The 13,559-nt window shown below is 39.9% G+C and overlaps 1 protein-coding gene across 1 annotated transcript; it reads left to right on the top strand.

The window, feature by feature from the left end:
* The first annotated feature begins 8,085 nt into the window (after nucleotides 1–8,085).
* On the top strand, nucleotides 8,086–9,189 carry LOC130875916 (V-type proton ATPase 16 kDa proteolipid subunit c-like). The gene has a single exon (XM_057772222.1). It carries the CDS (start codon nucleotides 8,184–8,186, stop codon nucleotides 8,649–8,651), a length of 468 nt encoding a protein of 155 aa, XP_057628205.1. The 5' UTR covers nucleotides 8,086–8,183; the 3' UTR covers nucleotides 8,652–9,189.
* Nucleotides 9,190–13,559: the final 4,370 nt, after the last annotated feature.

Genomic DNA, 13,559 nt, shown 5'->3' on the forward strand with positions numbered 1-13,559 from the left:
TGTCTAGATTATGATGCAGGAGGCAAGCATGCATGCTGTGCATCATGACAATAGGGGATTGAAAGCACCACACATGTCCTCATGACATCACAGCAGATAAAGAATGAAGACTTGCCTCAAGAAGAATACATTGAGAAATATAGAGAACACACATTTTCCTCTTATAGCCTTCATAGGCATATACACAAGTGTACACATATACAAACTTTTCCAGATACATTTCATGAACACACATCCACATGAGCAACTAAACAATCTTTGGAAATATGTAGTTTTTATGTTGTTGTTGCTGTTTATTTTTCCTTTCAAAAATTTACACTTCCTCCCCTCCTCCCATTCCCCTCCTTCTCCCCCACTTACCCTCCTCCCTCCCCTTTAAGGAGTTAAGAGCAGGCAGGGAACCCTGCCCTGTGGGGAGTCCAAGGCCCTACTTCCTACATCCAGGCCTAGGAAGCTGTGCATCCAAATAGACTAGGGTCCCCAAAAGCCAGTATATGCAATAGAAACCAGTCCCAGTGCATTCTCAGTCAGCCCCCATTGTCAGCCTCGTTCAGAGAGTCCGGTTTGATCACATACTCTTTCAGTCCTGGTCCAGCTGGATCTGGTAGCTCCCATTAGATCAGTCCCGCTGTCTCAGTGGGTAGACCAACCCCTCATGGTCCTGACTTCCATTCTCATCTTCTCCCTCCTTCTGCTCTTCAACCGGACTTGGGATCTCAGTCTGTTGCTCTGATGAGGGTCTCTATCTCTATCTCCATCAGTCGCCGGATAAAGATTTTATGGTGATATTCGAGTTAATCATCACTGTGATAGTGGGGCAAGGACAGTTCAGGCACCCTCTCCTCTGCTGACCAAGGACCTAGCTGGGGCAATCCCCATGGACACCTGTGATCCCCTCTAGAGAAAAGTCTCTTGCCAACCCTAAAATGTATCCCTTAATGTATTTATCTTCTTCCTTGCTCCTATATCTGCCCTTCCTCCAACTTCACAGAAGCTTCTCAGTTTCAGGAGGTCCCATTTATTCAGTGTTGCTCTTATTGTCTGCGCTACTGGGGTTATACGTAGGTAGTGGTCTCATGCACCCATGTGTTGCAGTCTACTTCCCACTTTCTCTTCTATCGGTTCAGTGTGGTCAGTTTTATATTGAGGTCTTTAATCCATTTGGACTTGAGTTTTGTGCATGGTGATAGATATGGATCTATTTTCGTTCGTCTACAAGTTGACATCCAGTTATTCCGGCACCGTTTGTTGAAGATGCTTTCTTTTTTCCATTGTATGCTTTTAGCTCGTTTGTCGAAAATCAGGTGTTAATAGGTTTGTGGGTTAATATCTGGGTCTTCAATTTGATTCCATTGGTCGACATCTCTGTTTTTATGCCAATATCAAGCTGTTTTCATTACTGTAGCTCTGTAATAGAGTTTGAAGTCAGGGATGGTAATGCCTCTGGAAGTTCCTTTATTGTATAGGATTGTTCTGGGCTATCCTAGAATTTTTTTTTTTTTTTTCCAAATAAAGTTGTGTGGTGGCGTAAATGAATGTAGACAGATTATATAGATATATACAGCTTTAATAAGGAAATAGACTTACAGGACCACAGGTTCCCGCGGAGAACAGGAAAAGCGGAGCAAAAGAAAAGGGCTGCTGGGCTCACGCCCGGCAGATTTATACGTAAACATTAGCCCGAGGTGAACACGCCCCCAATGGGTGGGGCTATGTCCCTACAAAGTTGATTATTGTTCTCTCAAGGTCTGTGAAGAATTTTTTTGGGATTTTGATTGGGATTGCATTGAATTTATAGATTGCCTTTGGTAGAATTGCAATTTTTACTATGTTGATCCTACCCACCTAAGAGCATGGGAGATCCTTCCATTTCTTGGGGTCTTCTTCAATTTCTTTTTTCAAAGTCTTAAAGTTCTTGTCAAATAGATCTTTCACTTCCTTAGTTAGAGTTACCCCGAGATATTTTATGTGATTTGTGGCTATTGTGAAAGGTAATGTTTCTCCGATTTCCCTCTCTGCTTTTCTATCCTTCGTGTATAAAAGGGCTACTGATTTTTTTGAGTTGATCTTGTATCCTGCCACATTACCAAAGGTGTTTATCAGCTGTAGGAGTTCTCTGGTAGAGATTTGGGGTCACTGATGTACACTATCATATCATCTGCAAATAATGAAGTTTGACATTTTCCTTTCCGATTCGAATCTCCCTGATCTTCCCGATCTTCTTATGTTGTCTTATTGCTATTGCTAGAACTTCAGGCACTATGTTGAAGAGATATGGAGAGAGTGGACAGCCTTGTCTTGTTCCTGATTTTAGTGGAATGGCTTTGAGTTTCTCTCCATTTAATTTGATATTAGCTGTTGGCTTGCTGTATATTGCTTTTATTATATTTAGATATGGCCTTTGTATCCCTAACCTCTCCAAGACCTTTATCATAAAGGGGTGTTGAATTTTGTCAAATACTTTTTCAACATCTAATGAGATGATCATGTGATTTTTATTTTTCAGTTTGCTTGTCTGTGGAGTCCCTGGTCAGCAAGTGACCCTGATCCTGTACCAGAAGATCCTTCCTGAGGGATGAGGGTGTGCCTGACCGGCCACCCTGATGCCCCGGAAAGGGAGCACAGGCACCTTCCAATCCCCTAAACTTTCTGGCCATTCAATTGGGGATTTTCCCCAGCTACTTCCTTTCTTTTCTTATCCCACCCTAGCTTCCCCCCAAGCACCCCTTTCCATCTGCAGGGTCATAGGATCCCCCAACTCAGTCTGATTAGGGGCTAAGCGTCTGGGGACGAAGTAGTGAGTGCAACTGCTGCAGGAGTTTCTTTGTTCCACTGAGCCTGCACCCAGAAAGCCCTCCCTTTTGTCTGCAAGGTCCCTGGTAAGCAAGTGGCCCTGCTCCTGTAGCAGAAGTTCCATCGTGATGGGTAAGTGAGTACCGGACTGGCCGGCTGGACACCCTAGGAATGGAGCACAGGTACCCCCCAATCCCTTAAACTTCCTGGCCATTCTGCAGTGCATCTCCCTGGCTACTGCCTTTCTCTATTTATCCCATCCCAGCTTGCCCCAAAGCACTTCTACCCATTTGGTGGGTCCTTAGATCCACCACCACAGCCTTCTTTAGGGTGGAGAGGATCTGAGAGACAACTCCAGTGTGAGGGGACCTAAGAGAGGGAAGACCAAGGAAAACCACCAAGTACACAGTTAGCCACAGCAAAGATTGGACCAAGCCTCCAAGACTCTCCTAACAGCATTTGAAGGAAGTGATGATGCTGGTTCTGGGGTACATAGAGCTGGGGAGATGGAAAACAATGGTAAGGGAGTCATGAAACCAGGAAGACTAAAATGAAATCAGTTCTCCAACTCTCTCAAGACACAGAAGTGGAGGGAATTGATTGTTTTGTGTTAGATCAGAAGATGTTTTCTGCCACCATTGATGTGGAGATGATAAATACTTGAAAGATATGCACAACAGGAAGATTGCAGACTCCTAACATATTTAGAATGAGGAGGAAGTCTAGATGAGGAAGCAATGCTGGGAAAAACACAGTACTTTAGTATATTCTGCTTGCCTTGGGCATCACAATTTATTAAACTGTGATTTACCCTCTATATTCTGGAGCTTACCGTAAAAAAGAGCTTGGAAGTCAGGAGGTAATAGAAGTGTCAATGTGTTCCAAGATATATTTTCTTTTATTGCTCTGGTATCTTCTCTTCTTCTCTAGTGAACCCTCCTTTCTCAAGGGAAACCTATTTGATTTAAGTTGAATAAAACCTACACAACTTAAGGACAGAAGTGTGAAGAAGACGTGACTAACTGAACTTCCTATGTTCCCGGCTGTAATGATTGTTGTAGGCATGCCAGTAATTTAGAATCTTCTCTGGAAATTTCTGTTAAAACAAGCCAAAAAATTATCACTATTCCCTGTTCCTATGATGGAGTGTGTGTGAAGTGAATGGCTGGTACTTTTGTTTACTTTGTAGAGAGACTATGAGGATATCTGTGATGTCTGTGAACACAGGATAGAAGCCAAGTATACTCTGGTATTTTTATTCATGGAGTTTTGATTGCTTAAGCCATTTTAAGAAAATACTTATGCAAAGCATACAGATTAATGAATTAATTACCTCAAAGTATAATCACGATGATGATTGTAATTGCTTACCATTGTTGGGGTTTTAACAAGTTTCAAATGTCTAAGGTGCATTGTTTCCACATGTTCTAAAATGCCAACAATTCAAAGTAGATGAATGGCAAAGTGACTTTAATAAATGACACACAACCAAAGTTCACATTTACTTTTCTATGAAGAATTAGAGTCATAATCATCTATCAGGTAAAAAAAAAAAAATAGTGCCGATACGGCTGTAAACACAGATGAACTCCCAATTTGACCAATTCTAAACTTCCACAAATGTATGTAGCTCACCAGTATTTTCAGTAATAATTTACATAGTGGAATTAGTTGCTCACAACATGAAATGAGGGAGTGTCTAAGGCAGACTGTCAACTCCCCTGAGAGAATGAGTATCTCTACAATGAGCGAGCATTACCTCTGAAATGCCAAGTCAAAATTCCTTTGCCGAATAAAAAGTTCTTTTCTGTAGTCGTGTACGATAGAGGCCATCTTCATATTTATTTTTCTGTGTATTACACTTTGGCCATTTCAATCACATTAGCTTTAATGTAAAACCTCTTCTAACAGACACTTCCAGCCTTGATTCAGAAAGTAAAATGTATGCTTTGCTAGTTAGCTTGCTTTAAATTGTCCCCAGCAACAAAAAAACCACCAAAATTAACCCCTTTCTTCACGTGAATGTGTAACTAACAATTATTTTCACTATAAGAAATAAAGCATTGTTTTCTGTGGTGGGTGAACATCCCAAAGTGTGAGTTCCTTACTCCTTTCCAAAGACATGCGAACTTACACGCAATACTTCTGATCCTTGCCTATTAAAAGTTGCTAAGATACTTTTGTTAATACGCCAGAGATCAAAACTCCTAGAATGGTTTGAAGACTACCAATCTCCTATTCACAATCCACTTAGAAACTCAAAATGCAAACTGATTGACAGCTAGGAGTTTTGCACATACAGTCACAACAAGACAATGTCAAGACAGAGTAGAGTGGGTACTAAAACTCAGTAATGGATTCCTATACATAACACTTTAGACAAGGAAGAGAGTCCCCATGAAGCCACAAGTGTGAACAAGAGCGGAACTCCTCCAGGTCAGAGAGTGGTACTAGCCTAAGGCTGCAAACGCTAGGAGGAAACTGGGAGGTATCATGGTCCCAAACCTTCAGACAGACCTGAGCTACACTGATTTTATTTCTGACACCTTGCCTCAGATCTCCAATGCAGCTAAGTTCTGCCATGCTGAGCTGCCTGGTCATTGGCACTGTCCCCAGTAGCTCTAGGGACTCATGTGGATGATTCATAGTATGTCGTAAAAGCTATGTCAGAGTTACGCATAATAATGGGCTGGTCAAAATTCATCCCGAGAATGGCAAGTCACCAGAAATAAGGTTAGAATGTTGTGAGGAGATATTACTAAAATATCCTGAGCTCATCTTGGGCTCAGGGTGTGTGTGAGGCAAAACTTAGCACCTGTTCATCTATGGGCAGTGCAGGAATCCATTAAGAATAGTGACGCGAAGCACTCCATTACATTATGAAATACTGTATCCCCTCCACAGCACTGTGTTCACTGAGGCAAGTGGACGGAATGATTACCTTAGAGAAATTTCCAGTCACATATTTAGAGTTGAACTGAAGTGGGTTTTCTTTTTAATTTACTAGGGTTTTCTCTACAACAATGTTCATTGACATTTAGTTCTTTTGTTGTTTACTACATTTATAGACTCCTTTAAAGAAATTTAAAACTGCTTGTTCCAAAAGTAAATATCCACATGCATCATTTCTTATCATTTTAGGGCAGTTAGAAACATCAGATGATGAGCTTTAACAAGGGCTTCTCTGCATGTAGAGAACGATAAATTAAAAATCAGATTTAATATTCAAACCTAGAAGTAGGTTCCAATTATCTTGAAAAATAAAAATCAATGGAATGAAATCCTTTCTACTTCCTAAGCTCATTGCAGCTGTGAGATAGTAATTCTTTGCAGCACTTTTGCTCTCCGTGGTTATGTTACTGCAGCTCAGCTGAGCATTCAAATTCTCCAAACTTCTGGTTAAAAGTCTACATGCATTTTCTTTGTGTATCCTTTGATTAGTGTACAATTTCCTGTAATGTGAAAATTACCTCATTCTGTAGGTCACGGATCATCTTGCTCTTTCTTTCCACTCCAGTCTTCAAAAAATTAATCTGAAAAATAAATAGAATCGTATGGATACACCTTATTGATATATTACCTTGCTCTTTTTTACTTTATATCATTTTGAGGTATCCTGAAATTATTACAGTTTTAATAAAAACATTAAAAAAGAAAGGATTAAAGTTTCATTAACCAAAACCTTAATTTCCTATATCATTATTCAATTTATTATATATATATATATAGTTTATTACATTAAAGCTTGTGTAAGTTTTCAAAGACATAATTTTATATTAGTGAATTATATTGATATTCTTTTTAATACCAATCAATCTACATTTGTTTTCAACTAATTATGGAAATGATTAAATTGGGGCTGCTGATATCAAAAATTTAATCAAGGTGCTAAAGATCACAGTAGCTGATATAACTCCAAATACAGTGAATTCAATAATTTTGGTTCTTTTGAAGAGAAACAAAGGGCCAGAATTCAGTTTCACGATCTACATCCATCCTTTCATGGCGGCTTCCATTATGACTATTTCCCAGGTAGCATGTATGAGAAATCCACCACCCAGTAAAAGTTACCCCAGATTTTGACTCTAAACTATAGAAGCATCTATTGTCTTTTCCGTGGTGCTTCAGCTAAGGAACCCAGAGAGAACCAGCTGTTCTGTAGCTCACATGGGTAGAAGATGTTATTGACCACCATTTTTGGTGTGGAAAGTCAAAAGACATGTTCAAATGATTAGCAAGAAGAGAATAGCAGGTTTCACAGAGATGGGATGAAGCTGGCATATGCAGATATCTGAGTCATATAGGTAGAGAGGTATAAGAATGATTCCAGATGGAGTCTCTCGTGTCTTCAAGAGCTGAAACAGCTGTACTACTTTCTAGAAGACCCATAGCACCTGACTCCTGATCTTTGCTTTCTATAAAGGTCTGCTGGAGCCTTATGTTACCAGTAAGTGCCCTGCTCTTAGAGAATCTATGAACATAACAGCTCCATCTGTTACTGAATACTCAAGCTGAACCATCTGATAGTGATGGTATATATAAAACAGAAAATGCTTAAGAACTACCCGGCCTATTGTTTCAATCATTAATTCTCGAGGATAATTTAAACTATGTGGATGCTTATGTCAAGGAAATACCACTGATCACAATCACTGTCCCATTACATGGGAAACTCAAGACCTTTGGTGATCCAAAATATTTACCTGTAATGGCATGACACTATTTAAAGTTTATATATCTGCAGAACCAGGGCATGCTTTCTGATAGGTGAATTTCATAGCTAGTTCTATACATAAGTATTTTGTTGGTTAACAAAGACTTTAAATTGTGAAATAGTGGAAGCAACCTTAGTTACATACATAACCTATTCTGATGCCAAACCTTCATTTATTGATACATTCAGTATGCTTGCATTGCTAAAATTCACATTTATTAGGAATATACTGAAATAGATTTCAATATCAGGCTTGTAATTCATTAAATACTCCACACAGCCATATGAGAATATGAAACTCAAATATATTCAGAATATTTTAAAATATTAGCATTTTGAGATCACTGGCTTAGAATCCCAGCAGGATTTAACTTCCCTGCAGAAATAAGTATTCCTGCTATTGACTTCAATAATGGCTTTCAGAGACAAGAATATCAAGTGTTTGCTGTGAGCAAAGCATGGAAGAAAGGCGCTTCTTTATGCTTGATGAAGATGGAAGCTTTGAGGCAACTCTTGCCTTAGAATTATGTCTCATCCAGGACAAGTTGAGCTATAAAAGTTAACAGGAGGTCGCCTTCGCTTCAGCCGCCTTGAGGACCTTCGCCACTTGCCCGCTCGCTCTCCCGCCGTCCTATCCCAGCCGCCGGCTGAGCTTGCCCTCTCCCCGCTTGCAGACATGGCTGACACCAAGAACACCCCCGAATATGCTGCATTTTTCGCTGTCATAGGCGCTTCGTCCGCCATGGTCTTCAGCGCCATGGGAGCCGCCTATGGCACAGCCAAGAGTAGCACTGGCATCGCAGCTATGTCGGTCATGAGGCCAGAGATGATCATGAAGTCCATCATCCCAGTGGTTATGGCTGGGATCATCGCCATCTATGGCCTGGTGGTGGCAGTACTTATCGCTAACTCCCTGACCGATGGCATCACTCTCTACAGGAGTTTTCTTCAGCTGGGTGCTGGCCTGAGCGTGGGGCTGAGTGGTCTGGCTGCTGGCTTTGCCATTGGCATCGTGGGGGATGCTGGTGTTCGGGGCACTGCCCAGCAGCCACGACTGTTCGTGGGCATGATCCTGATCCTCATCTTCGCGGAGGTGCTTGGCCTCTACGGTCTCATCGTGGCCCTAATCCTCTCCACAAAGTAGCCGTTTTCCACCACCAGTCACAGGATAGGATGTAAAGACCACCCCTCCTCATTCCAGAACGAACAGCCTGACACACAAGCACGGGCAGCTGCCCCCTCAGTAGTTGGTCTTGTAAATGCGCAGTGTCCTAGTGCCCATTGTCTGTTGCCCCTGCCTGGCCCCTGCCGCCCCTTGCTGTGGACATCTGGGCCCACTCATCTCCCATCCAGGCCCCTGACCAGTGAGGATGTCAGCCTCTGGCTACCCCACCCATCGCCCTAGAGTGCTCTGTGTATAAGGATGAATTAGAGTTGTCATTTTTCTCTTCACTGGATGTTTATTTATAAAAGATTTGACCTATTCATGCGTCTGTGGAGCAGCCCTGTCTCCCAACTATATAGTAATCATTAGTAAAGTGTTGCCTGTGGGGTTCCTGTTGCTGAGACTCCTTGGATGGAGCCACCCTCCCCCCAACCCTGGACAGCCAGGGTGGAGGGTAGCGTGTACAGCGCGCCAGGGCTGGCTCCCAGCTGTGTCCAATAAAAGTTTTCGGATGTGAAAAAAAAAAAAAAAAAGTTAACAGGAGTCATGAAATGCATCCAAAAACCATTAATATCTTTAATTATCATCGTCACACCTGCTAGCCTGTTATCCCTGCTGTCTGTCAGGCTTTGGCAAGGCGGACCCAAAGCTGAATGATTTCTCACTGCAATATCTATGCAGAGATGAAAACAAATCTTTCTGTCTTCATAAAAAGTGTGTTGGAACATGATCATTTCAAGGGGTATCTGCTGCTCACATAATAAAAATTTTCATAAATATATTCTCTTTCACTTTCATGTTTTATGACTTAATAAACAAGTTTGTTATTGTAATTCACAGAATTTTAGTTTGGACCTGGAAAAACTTCGCTTATTGTAATTTTTGGAAGAATTGTACAATTTTTCATTTGAATAAAAAGATCACAATTCAAAATTCAATCAAGGTCACCATAAAAGTATATCTTTCCTTTGAATATGAAATGTGATGGAGGTGGATCTTGTATTAATCTGTTGCTATAATTACCATAATAACAGCGCAGTTAACGTTTGTACTGAACAGGACACAGGTGGTACAGTATTATCTGTACATGGTGCAACTTAAGTTTTTAAAAAGTGCTTAACATTTTAAAAAATGCTCCTGGATAGTAAAAAAATTACAGATTCACAATAAAACTGATTCAGACACTGTTGGATAAATGTACGTAGGCTTGAGAGAGAAAAAAAATATATAAAAAAATAAAGTTAATGTCTTAAAAAACGGGTAAAGTCTTTAAAGAGACAGAGTACAAATAGTTATAGATTAAAAAATTAAAAAAATAAGCCACATAAAAATGAAAAATTCACAGAGAGTCTGGATTCTTTTTTTTCCTCTTTTATTTATTTTTTTATTAATTAATTTATTTAATTATTAAAGATTTCTTCCTCTTCCCCGCCACCACCTTCCATTCCCCCCCTCCCCCAATCAAGTCTTCCTCCCTCCTCAGCCCAAAGAGCAAGCAGGTTTCCCTGCCCTGTGGGAGGTCCAAGGACCACCCACCTCCATACAGGTCTATTAAGGTAAGCATCCAAACTACCTGGGCTCCCACAAAGCCATTACGTGGATTCTTTATATTATTATGTTTTCTTTAAAATTTTTGACTATAAAGGAGCTAAATGCAGAGAGACATTTCATTATATGGGCTGCCAAGCTAAACCAGAATGGATATAAGGGTATTATGATTTCAGAATATGGGTCTAAGGATATGATGCTTTGGAGAGGGTCTTCTTTTGTTTTCACAGAGGATGAGACTCTATGGATTGCGTCTATCCCAATATGGTATGATAGACCACTCCCTCTTTAAAGGTTGCTGTGAACACCTTCAAAAAATTACTTCATTCAACTGCCGACTGAGATGACCCTGACACACAGGTTACACCATAAAAGATCTAAATACAGCGCCCCCATTCAGCAAAAAGCAGTTTGGAGAAAAAAAACTGCGCCCATATTCCCAAATATTGTTTATAAATATTCTTTTACATTTAAAGGGGGATATGATATAGATATAAATAATTTGTATTGGTATGGATTTTAAGGTCAATTTTGTTATATGTATATTTATTTCTGCTCTTGATTAAGGTATTGTGATTATGTAGTTCATTTAAAAATGTAATGTATAATTAGGAAATATAGGTTGTTAGTGGATAATCATCAATAATAGTCAAGCTTGTAGTCATGTTAGTTAGATTTTCTAGATATATAGAGATATATTTCAATTAAATAGACATTCTTCATGTCTTTCAAATACTACAGAATATGAAATTTTAAATATTTTAATAACTTAGGGTTTCTCATGACAATGAAACACGTCTGCTCATGGCAGCACCAAGCTACTTCAAGAGGAAGATGGGCATCGAAGACGCTCCTTATGGAGTTGGTTAGCCATTTGGGCAAGAAACTCCTCTTGCCTGGACTGATACATAAACTGGACACAGAGAACCCTCAGAGAGAGGACTGTTGAACTTGCCTAAAGGTGAGATGGTCTTTTGGGGTTCCTAACTTATGAAAGAGTCTGAGAGACATTCTGCAGGACACAGCAGAAAGTGACTGAACTGTCTTTGGAATTTCCTGCTTCATGAAAATGTCTGCTGGATACTATGGGCCTGAAGGCTAAAGATGGATGCCCCAACGGTACAAAGGAACTTTGGGTGACTGTCCAGGCAGTGAGATGTCTCTGTCATTTCTAGAGTTTTGGATCTCTTGTTTGCTTAGGTAATATTATATACTTCTGGAGTCTTTGATGGAGTTGAAGAATGGTTAGTTATAGTTATAGTTTTCCTTAGTTATGATAAAGGATAAAATAGATATAAATATTACAACTGTAATTCTTGCTTGATAACTGTTTTGTTATATGTAATCTTACTATGTTAAAATGAAAGCCTTTTTTGTTTAAACAGAAAAAGGGGAAATGATGGGGTGGATCTTGTATTAATCTGTTGCTTTCATTGGTTAATAAAGAAACTGCCTAGGCCCATTTGATAGGCCAACCCTTAGGTGGGTAGAGTAAACAGAACAGAATGTTGGGAGAAAGAAGCCAAGTCAGTGAGTCGTCATGATTCTCCCACTCCAGACAGACGCAGGTTAAGATCTTTCCTGGTAAGCCAGCTTGTGGTGCTACACAGAATATTAGAAATGGGTTAGATCAATATGTAAGAGCTAGCCAATAAGAGGCTGGAACTAATGGGCCAGGCAGTGTTTAAAAGAATACAGTTTCCGTGTAATTAATTCGGGTAAAGCCGTGCGGGCGGCCGGGCACCAGGAACGCAGCTCATATTACTACAGAAATGGTATAATGATATTACTAGGCTGAAATCCAATTCCCCATCAGAACGAGGGCAAGGCAATTACAAAAACTTTCCTTTTTTACCACAACTTTAATTACTGTAGAAGTATTAGAAGGCAAAATAATTAGTGATTGATTTGCAATAGTAGACTTGTACAACACACAAATGTATTCAATGTTTAGCATAGGATGTTTATGTAGAAAAAAAAATCCCAAGCTGTTCTGTTAGAGGTTCATCAAACTGTTCTTACCTTGTCTTCCCAATTGAGTATAAAGTAAAACTTTAATCACTGGAAAGATTAAAAGTCTGCATTGTGTGTTTGTCCTAGATTTTCTTTATTGATCTGTTTATGAACACCAGGATACTCTCATGGGCTTCTTTGACAGGCTTTAAGGTAACACAAGAGTGATGAAAGCTCTTTGACATAAAGATTTCATTTTCTTAGCATGCTTTCTGGGCTGGTTAATCTTCATTTTCAGCTTGATTAGATTTAGATAATGCAGGGGAAACACTCATAAAGCTATCTGTGAAGGAGTTTCCAGAGAGGTTTTATTGAGAAGGCAGGAGCCTACCTGAAGGTGGGTTGCACCACCCCAGGGGTTAGATGACTAAAGAAGAAATAAGCCACAAATAACTGAGAAGTACTTAAAGAAATATTCAACTTCTTAGTCTTTGGAGAAATGAAAATCAAAATTACTTTGAGATTTTTTTCTTACACCAGTCAGAATGGCCAAGACCAAATAAAGAATGACAGATAATGAAGACAAGATGTGGAGGAGGAAACCTGCATTGCTGGAGGAGTGCAATCTTGTACACCCATGACGGTAATCAGGTTACTCAAGAAAATGGGAACTGATCTGTGTCAAGGCTGAGCAATACCACTTTTGGGAATATATCCAAAGGACTCTAGATCTTATTACAGAGATAATTGCTCACCATTGTTCATTTCTGTTGTATTCATAATAGCCAGAAATTAGAGACAGCCTAGATATCCATCAATCGAAGAATTGATGAGGAAAATGTGATACATTTATACAATAGAATATTACTTTAGCTGTTAAAAAAATAAAATCATGAAATTCTCAGATAAATGAATGGAGTTGGAAAAAATCATCTTGAGTAAGGCAACCTAGATCCCAAATGACAATAGTCTATACATTCACTTATACGTGAATGCTAGCTGTTAAGTCGGTAAGCAGGCTACAATTCACATAACTAGAGGTTAGGTATAGAGTTAGGAGCTGGTGTGCCAGGGGTAGTGGAAGGTTGGATTATCTTAGGAAAGGCAGATAGAATAGATAGTTATGGATGGATGTTGTGGGTGGGGGCACTGGAACAATAGGACCAAACAAGGAGGAAGAGGGAGGTCAGTGTAGGAAGGAACTTGGTGAGGCGAACAAAAACTAAGGGTCATTTAAGGGGTCATATGGAAACCTAGTCCAGCAGAAGCTTTCTAAAACACATGTGAAGGTGATCTAAATGGAATGGCCAAGTAATGGGGTAATGGGGAAAATAAACCCCAAATAAACATCTCTCATCACCAAATGAAGCCTCCAGTTCCAGGAAT

This window comes from Chionomys nivalis, chromosome 6 (assembly GCF_950005125.1).
Source record: "Chionomys nivalis chromosome 6, mChiNiv1.1, whole genome shotgun sequence".
Classification (NCBI taxonomy): Eukaryota; Metazoa; Chordata; class Mammalia; order Rodentia; family Cricetidae; genus Chionomys; species Chionomys nivalis.

Bases quoted from the DNA above. Each gene is read 5' to 3' on its own strand.
- LOC130875916 (XM_057772222.1), top strand. From the start codon at position 8,184: ATGGCTGACACCAAGAACACCCCCGAATATGCTGCATTTTTCGCTGTC.